The sequence below is a fragment of the Frankliniella occidentalis genome, unplaced genomic scaffold (assembly GCF_000697945.3).
Source record: "Frankliniella occidentalis isolate FOCC.00 unplaced genomic scaffold, Focc_3.1 Scaffold91, whole genome shotgun sequence".
NCBI lineage: Eukaryota > Metazoa > Arthropoda > Insecta > Thysanoptera > Thripidae > Frankliniella > Frankliniella occidentalis.
The window spans coordinates 7,548-29,765 of NW_026267220.1; the positions used below are offsets into that span (position 1 = coordinate 7,548).

Sequence of the window (22,218 nt, forward strand, 5' to 3'; positions counted from 1 at the left end):
GAGCGGCCGAAAGGGGGCACCTCTGGCTCCCCGGGCCGGAGGCACGCGCGCCCCGCCGTTTGAAGGGTCTGCAAAGCCATGCCTCATATATCGGTGTCTGATGGCGGTTCGGGTGTGTGGTCTGCTGGCTCAGGAAGTTGCGTGCTGGATCGCTGCTCATTTCGGCTCTCCGTGTCGTAGGTTCGACTCTTGACTTTTGGGGGTATTTTTTATTTTTTTATTTTTTACCCCAGGGTCCAGTTGTTGATGAGATCGCCTGGTAGGAAGGCGTTCCCGCCGAGCAGCACTCGCCCTTACGCCCGCGACCGGTGCCTAGTAATGAGTGGGTGACCCTTTGGACGAGTTGTGGCTGATGACCCAGTTGTGGTTGAGGGTGCTGGGTAGGTAGGCACGCCCGCCGAGCAGCCTTTCGAGATGGCCTCGTATGTCTTGGCTCGTTTGTAATGTGGTTCACTTTCGGGCGAGGTGTGGGGCCCAGTTGTGGCTGAGGGCGCCTGGAGGGTAGGCAATCCTTACAAAAGATGTCCTTAATGTGGGCCCCATTGTGTTGGTTTATATGCATCCGGGGCCTTCCGGGTTGTTAGGGACTATTGCCTAACATGTCCTTGCCTTCTGCTTACATCCCGAAGGCTTTGGATTTCGTATTACCCGAAATGGGGTGTTCTATAGGCGGGTCGGATTAAGCTGACTCTGGCCGCCGGGTTTGTGGCCAGGGACGTCCCCTGCACAGAGGGTGCTTCTAGTTCCCCGCAGGTCTATTACGTTCTCTTTTCGCCGTGGCGCACGAGCCCCGTTCAGACGGTCTAGACAGGTCGTCTTTCAGCCGTTTCCGGCGTTGCCGCTTTTCCGCTCGCGCTACAAATATCAGAGTAATAACTGACATAAACCTAGTCAGACGTTCCAGAAGACGCGCCAAGCTAATTAGGTGCAACTGGAAACTAGAAACACCATAAAAATCAGAACAGCGATGATTCCAACACAATTGGAAATTAGTCAGAAGTCTGACAACAGTGGAAACTGCGGAACGGAACGCCGTCTAGACCGTCTAAACGGGGCTTCATTCTGAATGAGGAAAGAGAACGTAATAGACCTGCCGTTTCCGCTCCTTCCGCGGCGGAAGTTCCGCCCCTTCGTCACCCCCCCTCCCCCCAAAAATGTGAGGTGATAAATTTGTCATACTTACATCTTGTAGTCTCGCAAAGGGCCTTACTATCTCGCCTACCGAAACCTAAAAGATCCCATCATCATATCACGTGAATAACAGTTGGCGTCCAGTTTTGGGTTGGGTTAGAAGTTCTCTGACAAATCACTTAGGCCACATTATTTGTATGTTATCTTGTGTCAGTTTGCAGTATCTTGTCACACATTCTTGAAATTGACTGATTTCATTTATATCATCCGTTATGCAGCCTGCTCGCGTAAGCATTTAGTTATATTCTGAGTGCAAAATCATAAATTTAGTGAAGCTTGGAGGTTAGCCGGATCCAAAGACCCAGGTCATTTCATGTACCAATATACTTTTAAAGTTAATCTTGATTTATATCTGTCAGCTTAGTTTTGTATTAATTTTATGGGTTTCGGACGGTGGAGGTGGATTTCATAGATTCGGCAACTTTCACTTAAACTGTTATGAACACTTGTTTTTGGTTGTCTACTGCATGCAAGTAATACTCCTGTTTACTCTTATCTTACAGGAGACGGATCTGAGAGTGTTCGGAGTTGTGCTCTACTATTCCCTCTTTATCATAGTAAGCCCTGTGGTCACCTTCTTTGCATCCAAATATGCTTTTGATAGTAAGTTTATTGGAAAGTGTTTGGTTGACTCGCAAACTCAATTCTTCTCGTTTGACTCTTTCATGTCATGGCCAAAGAAATCAGAAAATCACAACCGGGGCCAGTTCATAAACTGTTCAGTTACCTCAATCAAATCTGCCTTTTTTCGCTAAGTATCTGAGATTTACTGCCCTCAAAGCGCAAAGCCAGTAATAGGAGTAGAAAAGCGCCCTAAGGATGGCACATTGGTACTTCATTTAAAATGTGCATTTTACATTTAATTTGTTGCCAAAGTGTCATTGTGCGCATTCCTACTCTTAAAACTTAACAAGAGACTAATGAAGCCTCAAATTTTAAGCAATTTATTTTCATTTGAACAGTGATAAATTTTTGGAAAAAAGTCCTGCTAGTTGTTACTTGTTTCTTGTGTGAAAGTGCTTGTTTGAAATACTGCCCTGTTTGTGAGTGATGTCTCACTTGGAAAGAGCGAATAGTATCTTTCAGTCTTGACAAGTTCTGACCACTCATTTGGGGAAACTAGTATTTTATCATATTTTATTGCACTTTTTCCAGACATTTTTGGTTTAACCAATGTTACTTCCAATATAAGTGCAGCTGTGGGTGCTGTTGTAATGCTGCACATTGCACTGGGCATGTACATTTTCAAAGCCTACTCCAAACCTACTGAACCTGAGAAGCCAGCTAAACAAGATTAAACTTATCACTTGTAAGTGCTAAAAAATGTTATCTTCAGGTCTTTTACTTAATCTCATCTTATTTGTAATACTTCTTTTTTCCTTTGTATTTAGGTTTTAAGTTCCTAGGTTCTAAGATGGATTTAAACAATAAGAACAAAACTAAATATTTTAAAGGTCAAAAATTGTTCATAACATTGTCAGATAATAGAAATCTAGAGGCAACTTTTAATCGTGACAATGCTACACGCAAGTCAATAATCCTACACAATGTATCATTTGTGCCAAGTGATGGAAAATCTTTTGAACAGCTGGAGTTTAAACTGAATGAAATTCACAAAAGTAATAAAATTATTTAATTTACCTAATTACGCTAATGTATGTTCATTTATTGTTATCTTCAATCCTTATTCTTCGCAATATTTCTTAACTGGATATTTTCAGTTTCTTGTTTAGATTTGGAGGTTGAAGAGAGCAACAACCATACCCAACAAAAAGAACACATTTCTCCATTAAGAGACGATCCCCCAGCGTGCACATCAAATGGATTAGGGGGGGTCTCACCTTCGGGAGATGATTCCCCATCATGCAACTCAAATGAATATGGGGTATTTTATGATAAAACTAAAAATATAGTTGAGAATCATGTATTTATTGATCAAATTGATAACAAGTTTTATGAAGCTGTAAGTTTCTGTTCATTGGTAGAGTTTACTTTGACCTGCTATTATCCAAACTGTTCATACAATGTTGTTTGCTTCGTTTATGTTGCAGGTCAGTTGTATTCAGAAAGAGAGTACTGTTGCTGTAATAGGGGAAGGGAGTGCCCAAGCACGCTTCAGCCACCTTGTAATCCTGGGGATTGCTACCCAACAAGCTGTATTTTTATTTGACATTGTAAATCTTGGGGCTAGGATTTTCAAGGAACATCGTTCATTTCTTAAGAGGTTCTTGGAATCTCGCAATGTATTAAAAGTTGTGCATGACTGTAGATTTCTTTCTGACTGCCTCAAGCGTAAACATGATGTCATGCTAACCAATGTTTTTGATACACAGGTATGTGCCATTGCGTTTTTATTTAAATCTGTTTTTCACAGTTTTTGCTCACTGCAATACTTCAGAAAGTTCTCTTTCCTAGATTTAGGTTTCTGAATTACATTTCTCTTGTGCAGGCATGCCATTTACTTGTTGTGAAAAATCATTCGGGACATCCTCCTTTAACTGGAAGCTTTTCAGATCTTGTGACAGAGTACTTAAATTTACCTGGACACATGTTTGACACCAAGGTATGTATGCGAAGTATATTTTAGGCGGCTATTCATTTTAATAAATTATCTATTCTGTTAATTATTCTATCTTATTTCAAACGCAATTTTCCAGGGAACCAGTCTTGACTTGTGGCGAAGGAGGCCATTGGCAGATGGATTGGCAGTGAGGGTTGCATGGAAGACTATATTACTTCGGAAGCTAAAACCCAAATTGGATGACGCTTACTATTCTCCTTTTGACAAATTGTGTTACACATATTTACGCTCTGTACGAGATATGGATGATGAAATGGAAGTGAAGATGTTAATGGTAGGTCCCTAATAGTTCTAGTTAATTGAAAGATGAGTGCCGAAAATGAATTGCAGTGTCTTTCTCTATTTTGCAGCAACTCCAGGAAAGAGATGGAATACCAAGCGATATACTTGCTGACTTGAATAAGTCAGAGTGCAGTGAGAATTAGTTTTGCAACCAATCAATTTTAACTATTACCTTTTTCGTCGTATTTTATTTTTTTACTTTCTAGTCTTTTTTTCTGAATGAATTTTGTTTATTTGACATTCCTAATCATGGTACGACAGACAAATCACGAATAAATTGACATTTTAATTACATTTTATTTAATTTACTGAGTTTTTTCCCGAAAAAGATACAGTAGTATTCAAAATAATTATAATTTTACATAAGAACATAAGTTGGATCTAATGTTACACCACAATTATTGTTTTCCTGAGACATCAGAACATATCCATCATTTCCCCAATAGTTTGACCATGAATTCTTCACAAGCCAGTATGGTTTGCCATACAAATTACCATAACCAACAACCAAAACAGCATGGTCTAATGTTTCTGTCGTGTTTCCTAAAAAATCAAGGAGATTGAAAACTCAATGCAATTAATAATGCAAATACTACCTCAGTAAAATAACTACTATTTACTTACCACATTTAGGATCATAATAAACTCCATTGGCATAGAATGAGAATGTACGATGGGAAGCATCAATGGCAACAGAAATTGGGCCATGTTTCACAACTGCCACTTTTAGAGCATTTGCGTCTCCTGACGTAACATTAACATATCCTTTGATTGGTGCGGACAATGTGACATTATCAAGATGACAATATCCATCCTGTAATGTCAATGTTATCATGAGTATTAGAAAAAAAAATAAAGTTTAGGGGAATCACAATTTGTAAGCTTCATCACCTGTCCATAATAGGGTCCATAAGCATCTTCAGTGGGTAGACCGCCATGCTTCATCATCCACTGGTAAGAGCGGAAATCTTCTCCACCATCACATCCGTTGTTACCATATCCCCAACTGCAATCAATTAGAGCCTGCAAAAGACAAAAATGAGTATCAAAATCATGAAAAATTTAAGTTATTAAAACATCTGTCAAGTACTAACTTGTTGGGATAGTCTTAGTAGCTTGCCATACTTTACAAAGTATGCTCCTTCAATAGCTCCTGTTGTTCCAAAACTCCAACAAGATCCACAGACTGACTGATCTGATGTTTTGCAAGGGGGGAGGACAAAATAAATATTAAGTTACCTAGTAAATCAGTAAATTTAAACCAGTGATAATTAAAATAAAATCCAGAGTGGTTTACCTTTGACTGGTGTAACTGCCCCGTACAATCTCCAATCGTATTCTGCTGGCACATCTTTAACCATTTTTGTTGAGTCATAGGGAAAAGGCAGACCACCATTGTAAGTTGTGGTTGACCTCTGTTTTCCTCTTAAAGCTTTAAGCTCAAGCTCAGTGCGGTCTGCAAGATGATTCACAGCTAACTGATATCCCTTATTGGCTCGGTTTGATGAATGAATAAAGCTGCATCAATCAAAAAAGTAATGTTAGCAACAAAATGGGCCACAATTCCAGAGTAGAATTAGCATTTTACAGACCGTAAGTTTTGCAAGAAAATGCCATGACGCTTTGAATGTTCTGAATATCTAGAGTACTGTTTCTTGTGAGTCCTCAAATATTCATCAAAGGCGGCAACAACATGGCGATCATCTCTGTGTACAAATTCTTGCATAGGATTAAAGGTGACAACATGATCACTACCAGGACCAGGAAAACTTTCACATTTCAGATCTACAATAAAGAAGAAGAATAAAGAGGTAGTGTGCTAAGATGCAATTGTACTTAATTTTTTGACATATGTAAAGAGAAAGTACTTGCAAACCTACCTGAAGGGACTTCAAAAACATTAGAATCAATGGGTTCAACTGAATACCAGTCGTATTCAAGAAAATAATGATCATAGTGAGAGCCAAGAAGAGAGTTGAAACCCTTCATCTCATATCGCACTGGAATAAGATACTTCTTTCCACCAGGTCCTTTCTAATTGAAAAAAGAAGAGTACAGTGAGTACAGTAATTTATGTGAAAGTGCATCCCATTGAATATCTCGATCTTACCTTGTACCTCACCCAAATGGTGTACTTATTGACTTTTTCTCCCTTGGTGTCTACCAGTCGCCATTTCTCACATGTCTGTCCACTCATCATATCGGAACCAATATACTAAAAAACAAAGTTTTAAAATTAGAAGATGTTTTGATCAAAACAAGACGAACCTTAACAAGTTGTGTTTTTTACTCGTTCTTTACCTCCACTCTCACTTCCCTCTTGGAGGTGGGAGAACGAGTATTGTGCTTGGTCTGGTGTAATTTAGCGACTCGATTCATCTCGGTAACCACAACACCTACAACTATGCCAGTTGTATCAAACTGTAGGTCTTGGCGGCCTCACCAATCCATAATAGACGTTTTTTTCGGTTTATTACGCAAAATTGAAAGAAATTTCAGAAATAAGGTCGAAAAAATCGCCGGTCGAGCGTGCGTTTCGGATGGTTTTTCTACACGGACAAATATCTTAATAGAGATAAGTTTTACCTGAAAAAATTTGGCTAAACAACTAAAAGTAGGCTAGCCGTTAATGTTTCAACTTAAAACAATCATATTATAACCTTTTTTGGTTCTCATAATGATTAAAACCTATCTCAAATGAAATTCTTCTAACACGAAAAAAACAATCAAGCGCATGCGCGAACAGCGCCATCTATTGAGAAAAGCTAAAACTGCGTCGGCGCGAAAAGTTTTGAAGAGCGGTCATTAACAACAATGATCTTTCTGTTTTCATTTCATAATCACACCAGACCAAACTTGGGTAAAGAACGAGGTTTCTCCTAATGTATCAAACATGTTTGATGCCCTGATGCTCTTCTTGTTTTTACCTTGAACCCAGTTAAATCTGGAACAATACTCTGGGGCTCAATCATTGTATCATCTGTTCCATTGACTTGAAGACATGTGTCTTCATTAAGCTGAGTCTCGGTTGTCACTGGAGCAATTTTGATACTTGAGCCGTACTTGGTTTGCTTTCCGAGCTGATAGGTCTTCACCATACCTGGAAAAAATGGAAGGTCAGATGGTTTAAAATAAGCGTTACGTAACAATGATTTGGAATTTCAATGTATGGCTCTGTGTTCATGGAAAAGAACAGAGCAAAGGTCATGAATATTGTAGCCAAACAGGAGTTTTTCCTCATAAACATGATAGCAATGAGATAACAGAGGGGTTTTGCAAGGGTTGATAAGAGGCCTTTGCCTCCACTCACCACCATAGTAGTCGATTCTGCTGTTGCGTCCCCTCTCGTCGTACCAGGCATAGAAGGGCTCCCTGATTTCAGCGTAGGGAATGTACAGTGTGCCCTTCGCGGTGTAGACATCGTTAAACTTTGGCGCAGTTTCCAGATCCTCGCAAAGGGCCGTTGAGGCAAGCAGCCCAAAAAGAACAAAGCCCAATAGGCCGCGCGGGCACAACGCTTGCAACCCCATCCTCGACACAAATAAAGCGGCTGGGGGTAGCCCACCGCAAGGAACTGATCAAAATCAACTCTTCAACCGATGTCGCGCTGCGAATCACTCGGAGCTGGAAACAGAGAGATGAATTGGTGAGCTGGGTCGAGATGCAGCAAGGGCCTCTTGCTTCCTCGAATCAGCTGAGACTACGAACCCGACAAAGCAACAACAAAGAGTGGAGCACTGAAGCTGTAGCAATCGACAGTCATCGCCAGCTGACCCGACTCAACCCGGCAGGAAGGGGAGGGAATTAGGGGGGGGGGAGGGGTGGCAGGAAGACATAGTGGTGGGGGTAATCCCCCTTCGCTCCCCGCATCCCCCGGTCCAGAACATTAGCAGGAGTGGGGGACATGCGTAAGTGAAATTTTCATACTCTTGTTCCCTGTTCCTTGTTGTACGGAACCTGTTCCCCGTTCCCCCCGTTCCCACGCGCACGCACAACACAGCACAACATGAACATGCCGTGTGTTCTAGTCGTCTCGTTTCTTGATTAAAGTCCTTTTTCTGTACACTGTCGTGTCAATTGGCGTTTTATTTCGAAAATATTGCAATTGTACGCACAAAGTTGTGTCAGTCGACTTTCCTAATTGTTGCAAAGGGGCGTGGTATTGTCATTTGGCTCTTGTATATAACCTACTATTTACCATGGCCAGTACTCAGGAATCCGGCACGGGCCAAGTTCAGATTCGATTTACTACTAAACAAGAACAGTAAGTTAATTTTTGATTGCTTTGTAAAATATGCTATTGCAGCTCAACTCTCATTTTGTATCTAACAAATCAACTTATGGTAAAATATTTGATTTGTAACTTAATTCCATGTTTGTTGAGCAGCTAAACCTAAAATTACAGAGTGTAATTTAATATAAAACTTGCTGTCCTACGATTTGCCTGACCATTAAGAAACGACAAGATGTTAACAATTTCCTTTATTTAAATTTCTTTCTAGGTATGCTGTCCCTGACTTACCGTTCGCTGTACCTGCTGGTATAAATTCAAATGAACTTAATGTTCTCTTAAATGAGCTGCTTAAAGGTATAAATTCTCTATTTTAAATAAAATTAAGTAGGTTTTACCACAAAGTCAACGGCCACATCCTATTATAACTTGTATTACAGAGGGCAGGTCGGATATCACATCAGTAGATTTTGACTTCCTTGTTTGTGGAGAATTTTTGCGGCAACCTCTTAATGACCTCTTGGAGGAGCGAAATGTATCATTTGAAGATGTCATTGATGTGGAGTATGTCGAACAACATCCTACTCCTGAACCTATGGATTGTCTGATGCATGACGACTGGGTTTCAGCAGTACATGTTCGGAATGGCTGGTGAGTTCAAATGATGGAAAAACTTAGTTTTCCATTCATTATTAACCACATACTCATGCAAAAGTTCCACAATTTTTGCTACTATAACAGTTCTGAAATTATTTTACTGCCTATAAGCAAGTATATGTTTCTGCAATATTCCTCTTCTGCTACCTGATAATTATAGTCTCTCATATATCATTAGGTCATTATTAATTGTTTAGATGTGCTTTTATTTCTGGTTTTAATTTACAGGATTCTCACAGGCTGTTATGACAACACCCTTCACATCTGGTCTAAAACTGGAACACATCACCTCACTATTCCTGGTCACTCAGGTCCAGTAAAAGCAGTTGCATGGGTTTCATTGACACCAACTGTGGGTTCTTTTGTAAGGTGAGTAGATGCACAATCTGTTGTGTGACTCTAATGCATTATAATTTAAATTTATTTACTTAAAGATAATTTGTCTTCCAAAAAAAATATATCCGTTTCAGTGTTTCACATGATCAAACAGCCATGCTTTGGAAGTGGAATATTGAAGACAATTCAGTTGATTGCATACATGTCTGCCGTGGGCATGAGAGATCACTGGAATGTGTTTCCGTCAACCACAACTCAACATTGATGGCCACAGGAGGGTGGGACACCCTACTAAAAATTTGGACTACATGTAAGAGCTCTTAATAAATAGACCTATTAGCTCTGGTTTAGATACAGGAAGCTTTGAAATAGTTTATTTACATGTAATTATGACTTTTTAGCCATGTTGGATACCTCCTCAGCAGCTTCTCACTCTACTGGAGATTCAGATGAAACAGAAATTAAAAGAGCTAAAGTGGAGAGTAACTCAAAGTCGCACATCAAGGTAACTTAAACCTAAATTTGCAGATCAAGTTTGTACATTATCCTGTATATCTTACTTTGACACAATAATTCCTTCCCCTCTAATTCAGACACCAATAATGACTCTTAAAGGGCACAAGGAAGCAATTTCCTCAGTGGTGTGGACAGATAATCAAGAACTAGCAACGTCATCTTGGGACCACACTCTTCGTTTGTGGGATGCTGAGTTGGGAGGCATCAAGAGTGAAATTGCTGGAAATAAGTCTTTCTTCGATATGTCTCATTCATCATTAAATAGAACTGTCATTACAGCATCTGCTGATAGACACATAAGGTTATACGACCTCAGATCTACAGGTAACAAAAACGAAAAAAATCTTATGGTCTGCATAATTATTTGTAACATCGTTAATTTCATTATGGTAATCATTTTCAGAGGGATCACTTGTAAAGAGTACATTTACTTCTCATTCACAATGGGTACAATCTGTGAAATGGTCAACAACTGATGAGCACTTATTTATTTCTGGTGCACATGACAGTCAAGTTTTACTTTGGGATTCTAGAAGGTATATGCTTGCCATTTATTTTCTATATAATTTCTGTTATGTATTAAAATTTGAAAACTTCTCAAAATGAATTCTCTCTTCCAGTCCTAAAGCACCATTATTTAACTTGGAGGGCCACGAAGATAAAGTTATGTGTGTTGATTGGAGTAATCCTCGTTACATGGTATCTGGTGGAGCTGATAAAACTGTTCGAATCTTCAAATCTCGTCATGCACCTAGCAAGAATGGAACTGAAGGAGAGAAAGAAGAGCTCTAATTTGATTCCTTCACTGTTTATTGTATTTGGAGGTGAAATAAATTCTGATTGAACTGTTCCTCATCCATGACATTTCTTTTTCTTGAACCTGATCCACCTTAATTTGCTTCTAGACAGCCAATGTTAAAAATGTTGGATTGTCAATCAAACATTGTCATTGCTGACACTGACATTCCCTGCTTCCTGCTTCTGTAAAAAAAAATAAAAAAAAAAAAAACTTCTGTAAGCACGGCCTACCGGATATCTGAAAATCCTTTTGGGCTGGTCCACGTACATCTGGCAACACTGTAACGTGCCACACGATCTGCCAACGTCTCCCGGTTGTGGGTGACGGAACAGACAGCACCGAAGATGGCAACATTTAAGTTTTCGGGGAAATTAGGCGTTTTTATTGGTTTTGTAACATTATTTGTTGCCGTTAATGCCGGTGGAAATACATTGGTTCTTTTGGATAATCTAGCTATCAAAGAAACTCATTCAATTTTCTTCAAATCTCTGCAAGGTTAGTGCCGGCGTTTTAAAGACAAACATGTTTTGTGCACGTTAAAATACAATAATTACCCTTGAATCAACTCAATTAAAATGTCTGCGTTCAATTGTTCCGGTTACCTATTTAATTCTTTGGAGTGAAAGCACACGCTTTTATATTTAAGTGCTACCGACCGGCAACGTCTAGTGTCACTCCTTTGATCCTTCTGCGGAAAAGAAAAAGGACACTGACTTTACTTTTGTCTCACCCTCCCCCCTGTCAATTTTTTTAAATAAGTCGTTTATTTTATTGTTTTTCATTTATCATTTACTGAGTATTCTGTACAATCATGTATTTTATCCTTCACACACTGGTTCATGTGCTGGATCTACTGCACTTGTCAGATCTCAACTGTTGTTTTCTTTCCAGAGAGAGGTCATAGTCTCACCTTCAAATCAGCTGATGATGCTAGCTTAGCACTTACGAAGTATGGAGAATATATTTATGACCATCTCATCATATTTGCTCCATCTGTTGATGAATTTGGAGGCTCATTAAGTGTGGAATCCATCACAGAGTTTATCGACGGTGGAGGTGGGTACTTGTTTTACTTCTCTCATTTATGATCTTTTACCTTTTGTTTATTTATTATCATATTTGCTTAATGTTGCAGGTAATCTGCTTGTTGCTGCCAGCTCAAGCACAAGCGATTTGATTCGTGAGCTAGCCTCTGAGTGTGGATTTGAAGTTGACGATGATGGTGCTGTTGTAATTGACCATTTAAATTATGATGTAAAAGACAGTGGAAAACATACACTTCTTGTTGCAAGCCCTACCAATTTGATTGATGCTCCGGTCATTGTTGGACCCAAATCTGCTACACCTCTGCTGTTCCAAGGTACTGGCCTGGTAGTGGATAGAGAAAACCCTTTGGTGTTGACCCTTCTGTCTGCTGACAGCACAGCCTACAGCTACAACCCAGACAATTCAATAGTTGAGGTATGTGATATTTTTAGTATTGATTTTCTCCTTTTATTATTTAAATAACATATTGATGAACTATTTTCAGTACCCACATGCTGTTGGCAAGAACACTGCTCTCATCGCTGCGCTTCAAGCTCGCAACAATGCCCGTGTTGTGTTTTCTGGTTCCCTTTATTTCTTTTCAGATGAAGCATTTTCGTCGCCCGTCCAAAAAGCATTGGTATGCTGTTTTTTATGTTGTTGTTGCTTTCATCATGTGTTATACAACACTTGAACTTTTCCCATGGATTTATGCTAATAGTAATTCTATATGTGCAGGATACCAAAAAGCATCCAGTGTCTGGAAATCTTCAAGTTGCAACATCTGTTAGTCAATGGGTGTTAAGGGAAAGTGGTGTTTTGAGAGTGAAATCTGTATCACACCATAAAAAGGGGGAGATGTCTCCTCCAAGCAGCTATACTATAATGGAAACAGTTGTGAGTAGTATGCAATTTCTATCATTTCACTATAATTTAGTTGAAGTTTGACATTTTTAGAAATGTTTCTTTTGAATTACAGGTGTATACCATTGGTATTGAGCAGCTTGATGGAAATAAGTGGGTTCCATACAAAGCAGGTGACGTTCAGATGGAATTTGTCCGAATTGATCCTTTCGTCAGAACAACTTTGAACTATCAGCAGAAATCTGGCTTGTATGAGGTGTCATTCACTATCCCGGATGTGTATGGTGTTTTCCAATTTAAGGTTGAATACAATCGTATTGGTTACACAAGAGTGTTTAGCACAACTCAGGTATGTTATCTTTAAGTAATATTACTTGTTAAAATAGAAAAAAATTGCCAATCTAATAACTTTTCTTTTCACAGGTCTCTGTTCGACCTTTAGAACACACCCAATATGAGCGTTTTATTCTGAGCGCATATCCATACTATACTAGTGCATTTAGTATGATGATCGGAGTTGTTCTCCTGAGTTTTATTTACCTTCACTTCAAAGAAGACCAGAAGAAAACAAAGAGCGAATAAATTATTACTAGTGAAAATCTGCACCTTTGTCTTTACTGCTATAAACTAAGTAATATGATCTTGCATCTGTATCAATTTTTTGTGGATATTTTGTACCTTAAGCAATTTGAGTGAATTCTGAGTCTTACACATTTTATATTTGTTTTCAAGATCTCTTGTAATTTTTTATGATGTATGAGTGCAAAGGTTTTTTTGCTTTAACTAAAGGCTGCTGTAGGTAGGATAAATTTACCTGTCTTTTGGCCACTCATCTTACCAAGTGTTTTTGATCAAACTCCTACATAATTTAGTCACATTCCAGAATAAAGTGTTGAAGTTTGCGGGTACATGAAATTTCATTTCTCATACCCACTTTGCGTCTTACACTTGGGTATTACCTCATTTGTCAAAGCTGTGCTGTCGCTTTACTTCACAGTAGGGATTCAAAGGAATATCAACATAATTACGATTAATATAAATTTATCTAATCCTTTTTTTTACAGAAAATATGGGAAGAATTATGTACAAGCACGACAACGTTTAGTGAACATAAAAGAACGATTGAGGCTACAGTAAAATTAAGCCTAGTCACACATCACCACAACAGCAACACATGAAGATAGCTTTACAATGGTTCATTAAAAATCTTAATGTATTTCTTAAACAAGCAATAAATCATGTTAAAACTATATTAAATATCACTGTTCAACAATGAAACAATTGGGTTGCCTCATCTAGTCATGAAAGGATTTTACTCACATAGCTACACAACTTAGTCAGAGGCATTATCACTTGGCCTATACAAAACAAGCTTTACACAGAACTCAATATTAAGAAACTACCTGTTAAGGGTCAATTTTCTCTGATGAGCAAGTCTATTGCATTCTGTAACAAAACCGAACAAACTGTCCGCATGACTATCATTACACAAGTGTTTTCAAGCAAATTAATTAATTTATTAAGCCATTATGTTTAACCAAGTAAGGTAATTATTAAAAAATTGAACACATGTTTCAGCATCCACGCACTGATTTAATGATCTGGAACTCATCAAGTTATGCCTCTATCCCACCAGACAAGGTGCAAGGTGCAGGCACCCCAAACAGGCTAATGTAGGATGAAATAAGAGGGGCAGGGACAGTACAGAAATATTGAAGACCTACTACCCTAAGAGTCACAATATGTAAATTTAGGAGGAAAAAAAATTAATTCAGAAGACAATACATATGGGATGTCAAAATGTGGGTATTAGGGATACCAATCTAAAACCTAAGCTGTGCCAAAGAAGTCTGGAGGAAAGCTGCAACAATTTAACCCCACCATGAAAAACAAAATCGCTCAATAAGTTTGATGCAAACTGAGTGGAAACAATTGCTTTTCTCAAACACATCTGAGCTTTTACTAATGCATACCAGTAACTTCAAATGATCAAACAGAAGAGTAACATATTGTATATATATTTTAAAATAAAATAAATCTCTCTACAACAATTATGCAAACAAACAACCCTATAAAAAATTATCTTACCATTGGGCTCAATATCACCAATCAGCTGTAGAAAGCCCTGAACCAAACAGAACAAAGGACACATCAAAAACAAATTTTGCATTGTAATGTTCTCTAGACAAGTTTAATACCCACCCCAAAAATTCACAATTCGGAATCATAATTTACAAAATAAGAAAAAAAAAGCTATGAGCTCTAAGTAAGTTTAAATTAGTACACCATTGGGAGGAAGCACAGTTACTGAAGGGAATATATGGAATACAATTGCCACAAGTGAAGTACACACGATCAGGTTATCCGTTCTGTTAGACAACTACATACACAATTAAAGTTTTTAATTGATTTGAAAACTTGGTGAAATAGGTTTTTGATTTCTGAGTTACTCTTCAATGAGAATAGCAAAATAATTTTAATCATGGCCTCAAAAATGTAAGGGAATTTCAAAACTTTGGGCCAGTGAAGGTTTAGCGCCCTTACATGCAGCCCAGAATACTTAGCAATTGGTTCATAATTCTAACTTAATCCTAGAAAGAAGACACTAAAGTCTTCTACTTACACTTGACATCCAAGGAAAGCTGGCATAGAAAGAAAAAACAAGAAAGTGGCAGATGTGGGTATGAAATATACAAAAAATTGAGAAATATTAAATCCTAACTAAAAAAAAATACAAGTTGTTCTTTAAAATTTGGTAACTGTCTGGTGCATTACTTTGTGCGACAAACGTTAAGGGTCACCACAAAACTACTCTCAATTAAATAGTTGAAGAAATATTTCTCCCTGACTCAGTCTGCTTTAGTTCTCTATAGCAACATTTCACAAAATTGGTTGGGGAGCCAATTGTAGGCATAAGTAGAATAAGTGTTAAAGGATTAAATGCAGTAACATTTGAAACTCCTGATATGTTCATAAGAAACAGACATCTCAGCAGCCTACAGAATAATCTAGAGACTTCATAGTGAAAGAACAAGTATTTTAGGATAAAATGGCAGTGACAATTTAAGTCCATAGATAAATTTAGAAAAAAAAGAGAAGAAAAACAACAATTTTCAACCTTCAATAAAAAGTTGATCTAAGTTGTAAATACATCAAAGTTTTAACCAAAATGTGCTACAGTTTTGTTGTTTTAGTAAAATTAGTAATAAACAGCTATTAGATCAAGAGGCTAGTTAAGTGATGCACCCAAACCAGTACTTTAGGTGTTCTATAGTTTGTTAGTTTTCCTTGTGCTATCACAAGAGGTTGAAACATGCACAAGATGATGTGCAAGAGTTACTGGCAACAGTGACAGCGAGTATGCAGATGAATAACCATTCATAAGCATTTACACACCCACACCTACTCACTGATTGCTAATAGATATGATTAACACAAACATTCCACAGAAGTAACAGGATATTTCAATTCCTTTATCCCCCCAACCCCTCCCTCATAGGCCCAATGAACTGTTAAAAAATTGAAAAGTGCTCCTTTGTTCCCTCAAAGTTAAAAAATAATGTTAATTAATCTTTCGGACAGAATGAATTTCATAAATTTAATATGGATCAGTATTGCTATTCCAGCAATTAACTTGCAGGAAAACATGCTTGCCAATTCTGACCCAAATGATTTCTAAGAATCACAGTCAGACAAAATTATGTGTTACAAAGAAGAGGATAAGATTTCCTAATGTGCACCGAAGAGACATTTCACAATATTCCGATTCTCTTTCCAATATATAAATCAAATTAAGTCTTCTCTCTATGGTAAAAATAAACCATTTCCTACAAAACAAAGAATTCTTCCCAGGCTCTACAGCAAAACACATTGCTTTTTGCGCTTGATAGGCACGACAGGACAAAGGACTGCACGAATAGCCTCATCAAAAACAGTCTTCAATCCTTTTTGGGTTAAAGCGCTGCATTCCAAATATTTCACGGCTCCAATATCTTTGGCCATTGACAAGCCCTGGTTGAAACAACACAATATTAGAGATTAGATTAAAAATACCTTGAATCGAAAATGTGCTTTGGGAGAAAGAGAACATTCAAATTTCTCACCTGTGGGTAGGTGATGGGTGCCAACTTCTTTTCTTTCAGCTTTTCATTGGTGTCTTTGTCATCTCGAAGATCCAACTTTGTACCAACCAGAATAATTGGTGTTGTAGGACAGTGATGACGCACTTCTGGATACCACTGAAAAATTCAATTTGAGCAGGGTTAATAAAGGTGTTTTCTAAAAGGTATAGGTCAGTAAAATTTATTTGTTTATTTTGTTTCCTCATTCTTACCTTTGCCCTGACGTTCTCGAATGATGCTGGATTTACCAGAGAAAAGCATATAAGGAAAACATCCTGAAAATTAAAAAAATTATAAGCATTTGGAAGGAAGGAAGTTCAAATATAAAGGAAAGAAAAACACTTATTGCTTACTGTTTGTGGATAAGATAGAGGCCGGAGACGATCATAATCTTCTTGACCAGCTGTATCCCATAGGCCTAAATTAATAGGTTTGCCATCAACCATAACATTTGCAGAGTAGTTGTCAAATCTGTTAACAGAAAGTGGTCATATACTCAGAAATTATTACAAAATTTCACAGTGTAACATCAACACAGTTTTAAAGACTTACACAGTGGGAATATATTCTCCTGGGAATGCATTGGTAGTGTAACTGATGAGCAGACAAGTTTTACCGACGGCACTGTAAACAAAAAGCAAACCAGCGTAAAAATAGGATCTCTTATAAAAGCATAACTTTATCCGTGGAAAAGTTTAGAAAAGTTCACTGAAGGCTTAAAAATGACAGAAACAAAAACATGAAGATGGGCAACTGGTTTTGTGGGGGGTGCCACCAAAATCGATACATGAACTGCCAAGTTGCGCCCGGCGCCACACACCAAAGAGTCCTGCTGCTTCTGCTGCGCTGACCTACAACAAATACCAAGGCCACTCGGGCTGGCACTTCAGGACAAGGTCGTCCTATAGAGAACGGGGGTGGCACCGTTTCGGCGTCCGTGGGGCCCTGTTCTAAAAATTCATTTTAAAAGGCAACTAAAAAATACCCCCCCCCCCCCTTTTCAAACACAAGAAAAAATAATAAGGGAGGAAGGGGGTGGGGGATCCCATCCCACACGCAGCGATGGCTATTTCGGTGCGCCCCCTCAAGGCCGGGAGCAAGGCGAGGAAGGCAGGGCGCGTGCGGCCCGAGATCCGCCGCCGAGAGAGCGGCTGAAGGGAATTCCCTCCACACCGACCGCGCCATACCCGGGTCGGGGACGGACAAGAGCGCGACAGAACGAGGAAGAGGCCGTTTAAGTTTCGCCAACATACACGCGATTTGCCGCCGCACAGACCATACCCCCCCCCCTTCCCCCCACACTCGGCCCGCTTTCCATTCCCCATTCCAGGGGGGCATCCCCCGCGCGTCCCGCCCCGCCCCACCCGCGCGCAACGGGACTCCCCTAGTAGCTTTGGCCTGGCCGCGCTGTCAATAGCAGTTTCCGCTCCGTGACTGCACGTCACGTCCAGCAGGTGGTCGAGATACGCGCCGGGCAGGACGGCCGGGCCGGGGACGTGCAAACACAACAGTCTCGGGGAAAGACGAGAGCCACGGCGAGAACACTGCCGTCGTGGTCACGGGCCGACCAGAGGACTTCCCTCGGTGAAATCCCCTCCCCCCCTAATTGCCGCCCAGCTTGGAAGGACGGCGCTCGAACATTTAATGCACCGCTATCAGAGGACACGTGTCGAACGAAAAAATGTGTAAGTCATCCCCACCCCGCGGCTTGCAGGCGGTCGGCTGTGACGGCGGTGACGCCCAAAACCAGAGGACCCCCCCCCCCCCCCTCCCCAATCGCGGCGCCCCGCCCTCCATTCAAGCCGGGCGGAACAAGAGCGAGTATAAGTGCGCCGGGGCCGCCGCCGGCCCGTCAGCTAAAAAGCGCCTCACATCGAGTAAAATAAAAGTTGTTGCTACTGCGCCCTCCGCTCCGCTACCCCACCGCGCCCCTCCGCGGACAGCGTGGCGGCGAGAGCCCGCATTCCCGTGCGCACCCGAGCGTCGCCCCGCCCTCATCTGGGCTGGACAGCACCGCCGCGGCGCCGCCAACACGCCGCCAGCGAGCGAGCCGCGCCAGCACGGCGGCGGCGTGCGCCGTGTACGTTGTGTTGACCCCCGCGGACTCCCGGACTCCACTCCACGGTGGTTTTCACGAACCTTCCCCTTTCCCCATGAAAGGGTCGTCCAGAAACCACGTCCGTATTATCTCCGATTAATTTGGTGGAGCACGGCGCCTGCAGGACTCGGGGTAGGCCACCCCGCAGTACACGCATGCGCTGTAGGCGAGATGTTGCCTACCAACCAGGCGCTGAGAGCGTGCAAGGGCTGAACTTTGAAAGTTCGTAACGGCCAATGACGGACGTACTTTCTGGGTGATCCCCAGGGCGGTGGGCGCACGGAGAAGGGGTGCAAAAATGGCTGTCCTGGCATGGTTCGCTGATTTGAAGCACGGACCCTAGTGTCACCCCGACCCGACCCATAAAAGCCGCTGGACTCGGTTTCTTTAACGGCCGGCTGGCCAGCTTTCCTAAGACCAAATCAATTGTAATTTAAATCGAAGCATGATTTCGAAGGTCGACTTTGTGCGTTTGTCCAGCCCATCACCGACAGAACTCAAAAAGATAGTCACACTTGCCAATGTTTGTAAAAGAAAATGTGAAGAGGCCGGTATGCAGATATAAATCCGTCTTAGCAAAGCCTTTCTATTACTTCGTCGTCAGGTGGAACGGGGTGGGGTCGGATGACGCTGATCTGATAAAAGCATCCGTCCGTCCGCGTCGGCAAGAGCCTGACGAGGGCAAAACAATCCCTGGGAAGTGTCGCGGTGGCGGCTGGTGCAGCGGGTGTGTTGGCTATTGCAGGTCAGAGGACGGCGCGGTCACTCCCTCCCTCCCTCCACGTCTCATACTTCTCCCATGATTAGGACACGAAGCGCGGCGCGTCCCGCAGCGTGAGACCAGTGGCCATGCACTTGAGCCCAGGCCCAGCAGCAGAGGCGGGGCGGGAGGCGGGGCGGCAGCCTGCTGCCACACGAGCAGCAGGCCCCCCCCTGGTCTGGTCACTCCGCGCAATGCGCGCTACGCACGCCGCGGGGCCGCGCCAGGCATAGGGGCGGATCCAGAAAACCGCGAGACGGACGGGGGGCGACACTGGAAAAAATGGGAGGGGGGGGGGGGAGGCAGAGGGACACTCCAATGCTATTTCACAGTCTCTTTTAACTCTGCAAAGCGCGCCAAGCTGTCTGGTCGGGAGGGGGGCGGGGACTAATGCCCCACGGGTGGTGGCCCCCTGCTCCCCCCCTCCCCCTCTTCCTCTTCCTCTTCCTCGCGGCGCTCCCATGCTCGCTCTAGAATACGAGAATACGCTCGCCTCGCCGCCCACGCACGCAGGGGCTCTGCCAATGCCAAGGTGGAGGCCGGGCGAGCTGTCAAGGTAAACCGCCAGGCGGGGCGGGGCGGCGTCCATACGCCCACCCTGGCTATCCGGATGAATGGCCTCCAGTCTGCTCGATAAGCGAATGAATGAATGAATGAATGACGTGGGACATTCGAATATTCAACGCGAGTGGTGGGCTGGACGCGACTCCGCGGCCCCGCAGACACGAGCGAGCGCTGACTCAGAACAGAGAGACTTGGGCGTCGAGCGGGCGCTTGCAAGCACCGAGTCCGCCGCGCTATCCGTCCGCGGTGACTCAAGACGAGGAGCCTGGCCAGGCAGGCCACTGATTGCCTCCAACAATCGCCAAACACACCTGGCGTCGTCAGCGCAACGGCTTGCAGATCAGGCTAGCCGTCATGGTCCACAATTTTGTTGAAAAGGGGTTCCCTCTAAACACTAGTTTATATGCCTATGGCAACGCCAATCAAATGTAGATTAGAGTTCTAGGGAAATTATGACGACTATTTACAGCTGGAATACGGTAGCTGATAACAGAGGTCCATATGAAAACTAGAACAGGAATTGAAGGAAACTGAGCGGTATAACAAAACAATTTTCAGAAACATTAAATTGAGATTGGAAAAAGCTTAAAAGAGGCAAAAAGAAATATAATGGAGGGCATCAATAATTAAAGACAAACTAAATTAGCTCATACTTTTCTGTAGGCAACTTTGAGAATGTTATGGATGTTTGAGCAGATGAACGGTAATGACAATAAAATGTATTCTTGCATTATGCGGGAATTCAAGTGGTCTAGACACGAGTGACGTGAGACTATTTTCTTCAGAATAGTAGGAACAGCAACTTAACAGTGGTAAATGGTCACAAAATATAATCATGTTTGGACTTTAATCATTTCCTTACATGTAAAATAATAGTAAATAAATGACCTTTAGCAAAACAATCCTAACCTCTTACTCTGACTGTCACAGTACATTTCGGTAAACAATATCCTGAAAAGACACTAATCTTTACCACTGAAGATCAAGAAGGCAGACTAGAAAAACAATCTTCAACTCGGTAAAGAATGTGAATGCTAAAAACATATAAACACACAAGTTTCATGGATCTATCTCAAATGGGAGCAGGTCCTTGTACACCTACTAATGTTGATTTTCGCAGAAAGTCAGGGGTTTCAGAGAAGGAGCACTACTTTAAAATGACAGTAAAAATATCACTTACCCGTCACCCACGACAACACACTTGATGGCTTGCATTTTGGAGCAAAATCCTCAATAACTTGAAATATCGGCGTACAGGGCGGAGAGCCGTAACTCGAGAAAAGGATTTTTGGGATGGCGGCCCAACCTTCAATCTGTTTTTGCAGACGCTACACAACAAACGAGAGTAAAAGGGCGTTTCCCGGTATTGCGCGAACCCCGGTGACTGTTGATACCACTCCGAACAACAATTCTTTTCGAACCGTAAGCAATTTACTTTAATTGAGTATCCACACGGTATCCTCCACAGGGCTGACGTCGAGCAGGGCTGCCACTGTCTGAGTACGGTTTGGGAAATACGCCGCAAGAGGGCGCGCAGGAGACGAGAAAACTGCTGCCAACACTACCAACAAAATGTTTTCAAACATGCAGAACATCTTCCCTCCAAGTAGTTCGGCATGACACGTACACATTTTTTCTGATCGTTAACAACAAAATGAAAGCAATGCTTTGTTTTCTTTTCCATAAATTTTTATTTTTTTCAATAATGCTAGTATCAGCGTGTTGTTGGTGCTGTTTCAAGCTTTCAGCACCAACATTTAAACACCGAAAATGGGAGAACGCATCCGATTCTCAAGATCCGACGCATTCATTCCGTATCAGCCAGCTTCAACCGCTAGGACGATCGTCTTGAGCATCGGGATGATGCCTGTTGAGTAGCCCTCCTGGGTTGCGAGGAAGGGCGCCTCTTCGTGAAGGCGAACTCTATGGGGGCTTGAAGGGGGGAGGGGTAGTGATCGGGCTACGCCCCCCCCCCATCAGTCTTCCAGACGATTAAACCATGGAGTAGATTAAACCAAGAAGTCAACTATTCCCTCCCCCCTCTCCAGCCTAAGAGGCCACTAGTATCCTAGTATCTTCGTGTTAGACAAGCCATTACGTAGCGGATCTACCATCCGTCCTCCTCTACCTCCGGATGACCACCTCCAGAGGCGGATGTCTATCAGGGGTGGGTAGAGTCCCCGACTCTAGGA

General features: G+C 41.8%; 5 protein-coding genes across 7 annotated transcripts; 3 read left to right on the forward strand and 2 right to left on the reverse strand.

The window, feature by feature from the left end:
• The first annotated feature begins 1,248 nt into the window (after positions 1–1,248).
• On the forward strand, positions 1,249–4,348 carry LOC113213000 (piRNA biogenesis protein EXD1). Of its 2 annotated transcripts, none has more exons than XM_026431904.2 (9): positions 1,249–1,496; positions 1,695–1,794; positions 2,347–2,500; positions 2,583–2,810; positions 2,913–3,154; positions 3,243–3,524; positions 3,641–3,754; positions 3,849–4,046; positions 4,123–4,348. In XM_026431904.2, the coding sequence occupies exons 4-9, from the start codon at positions 2,606–2,608 to the stop codon at positions 4,195–4,197; spliced, it is 1,116 nt and encodes a 371-aa protein (XP_026287689.1). In that variant the 5' UTR covers positions 1,249–1,496; positions 1,695–1,794; positions 2,347–2,500; positions 2,583–2,605; the 3' UTR covers positions 4,198–4,348. The 2 variants fall into 2 exon arrangements, with proteins under 2 accessions (XP_026287689.1, XP_052125377.1); XM_052269417.1 differs by having other exon boundaries at positions 1,255–1,326.
• LOC113212999 (digestive cysteine proteinase 1) lies at positions 4,332–7,863 on the reverse strand. Of its 2 annotated transcripts, XM_026431901.2 has the most exons (11): positions 7,763–7,863; positions 7,365–7,678; positions 6,982–7,154; positions 6,165–6,269; positions 5,935–6,088; positions 5,647–5,839; positions 5,352–5,572; positions 5,149–5,249; positions 4,946–5,077; positions 4,679–4,868; positions 4,332–4,597 (listed from the first exon to the last, which is right to left on the reverse strand). In XM_026431901.2, the coding sequence occupies exons 2-11, from the start codon at positions 7,582–7,584 to the stop codon at positions 4,413–4,415; spliced, it is 1,674 nt and encodes a 557-aa protein (XP_026287686.1). In that variant the 5' UTR covers positions 7,585–7,678; positions 7,763–7,863; the 3' UTR covers positions 4,332–4,412. The 2 variants fall into 2 exon arrangements, with proteins under 2 accessions (XP_026287686.1, XP_026287687.1); XM_026431902.2 differs by lacking the exons at positions 6,982–7,154; positions 7,365–7,678; positions 7,763–7,863 and adding an exon at positions 6,356–6,971.
• A 129-nt stretch (positions 7,864–7,992) lies between these two features.
• On the forward strand, positions 7,993–10,649 carry LOC113212977 (ribosome biogenesis protein WDR12 homolog). Its single transcript, XM_026431864.2, has 9 exons — positions 7,993–8,318; positions 8,557–8,642; positions 8,726–8,936; positions 9,171–9,311; positions 9,413–9,588; positions 9,680–9,783; positions 9,872–10,118; positions 10,198–10,330; positions 10,415–10,649. The coding sequence occupies exons 1-9, from the start codon at positions 8,254–8,256 to the stop codon at positions 10,584–10,586; spliced, it is 1,335 nt and encodes a 444-aa protein (XP_026287649.1). The 5' UTR covers positions 7,993–8,253; the 3' UTR covers positions 10,587–10,649.
• A 221-nt stretch (positions 10,650–10,870) lies between these two features.
• Positions 10,871–13,391, forward strand: LOC113212978 (dolichyl-diphosphooligosaccharide--protein glycosyltransferase 48 kDa subunit). The gene is made up of 7 exons (XM_026431865.2): positions 10,871–11,088; positions 11,485–11,649; positions 11,729–12,054; positions 12,125–12,259; positions 12,358–12,516; positions 12,599–12,832; positions 12,907–13,391. Exons 1-7 carry the CDS (start codon positions 10,938–10,940, stop codon positions 13,063–13,065), a joined length of 1,329 nt encoding a protein of 442 aa, XP_026287650.1. The 5' UTR covers positions 10,871–10,937; the 3' UTR covers positions 13,066–13,391.
• Positions 13,392–13,507: 116 nt separating this feature from the next.
• On the reverse strand, positions 13,508–21,534 carry LOC113212979 (ras-related protein Rac1). The gene is made up of 6 exons (XM_026431866.2): positions 21,207–21,534; positions 17,157–17,228; positions 16,958–17,075; positions 16,817–16,879; positions 16,587–16,721; positions 13,508–16,494 (listed from the first exon to the last, which is right to left on the reverse strand). Exons 1-6 carry the CDS (start codon positions 21,239–21,241, stop codon positions 16,339–16,341), a joined length of 579 nt encoding a protein of 192 aa, XP_026287651.1. The 5' UTR covers positions 21,242–21,534; the 3' UTR covers positions 13,508–16,338.
• Positions 21,535–22,218: the final 684 nt, after the last annotated feature.

What these genes read in the sequence shown, in the direction of transcription:
- LOC113213000 (XM_026431904.2), top strand. Translation starts at nt 2,606, where the DNA reads ATGGATTTAAACAATAAGAACAAAACTAAATATTTTAAAGGTCAAAAA. An exon ending in ACTGAATGAAATTCACAAAA is followed by an intron (nt 2,811 to 2,912) that starts GTAATAAAATTA and finishes GGATATTTTCAG; the next exon opens with TTTCTTGTTTAGATTTGGAG. An exon ending in ATAACAAGTTTTATGAAGCT is followed by an intron (nt 3,155 to 3,242) that starts GTAAGTTTCTGT and finishes TTTATGTTGCAG; the next exon opens with GTCAGTTGTATTCAGAAAGA.
- LOC113212999 (XM_026431901.2), bottom strand. Translation starts at nt 7,584, where the DNA reads ATGGGGTTGCAAGCGTTGTGCCCGCGCGGCCTATTGGGCTTTGTTCTT. An exon ending in CAGATTTAACTGGGTTCAAG is followed by an intron (nt 6,270 to 6,981) that starts GTAAAAACAAGA and finishes TTTGTTTTTTAG; the next exon opens with TATATTGGTTCCGATATGAT. An exon ending in ATGGACCCTATTATGGACAG is followed by an intron (nt 4,869 to 4,945) that starts GTGATGAAGCTT and finishes TTGACATTACAG; the next exon opens with GATGGATATTGTCATCTTGA.
- LOC113212977 (XM_026431864.2), top strand. Translation starts at nt 8,254, where the DNA reads ATGGCCAGTACTCAGGAATCCGGCACGGGCCAAGTTCAGATTCGATTT. An exon ending in CTTAAATGAGCTGCTTAAAG is followed by an intron (nt 8,643 to 8,725) that starts GTATAAATTCTC and finishes CTTGTATTACAG; the next exon opens with AGGGCAGGTCGGATATCACA. An exon ending in TTACTTTGGGATTCTAGAAG is followed by an intron (nt 10,331 to 10,414) that starts GTATATGCTTGC and finishes TCTCTCTTCCAG; the next exon opens with TCCTAAAGCACCATTATTTA.
- LOC113212978 (XM_026431865.2), top strand. Translation starts at nt 10,938, where the DNA reads ATGGCAACATTTAAGTTTTCGGGGAAATTAGGCGTTTTTATTGGTTTT. An exon ending in ATACTATAATGGAAACAGTT is followed by an intron (nt 12,517 to 12,598) that starts GTGAGTAGTATG and finishes TTTGAATTACAG; the next exon opens with GTGTATACCATTGGTATTGA. An exon ending in GAGTGTTTAGCACAACTCAG is followed by an intron (nt 12,833 to 12,906) that starts GTATGTTATCTT and finishes TTCTTTTCACAG; the next exon opens with GTCTCTGTTCGACCTTTAGA.
- LOC113212979 (XM_026431866.2), bottom strand. Translation starts at nt 21,241, where the DNA reads ATGCAAGCCATCAAGTGTGTTGTCGTGGGTGACGG. An exon ending in GGAGAATATATTCCCACTGT is followed by an intron (nt 17,076 to 17,156) that starts GTAAGTCTTTAA and finishes TTCTGTTAACAG; the next exon opens with ATTTGACAACTACTCTGCAA. An exon ending in CTCTATCTTATCCACAAACA is followed by an intron (nt 16,880 to 16,957) that starts GTAAGCAATAAG and finishes TTTAATTTTCAG; the next exon opens with GATGTTTTCCTTATATGCTT.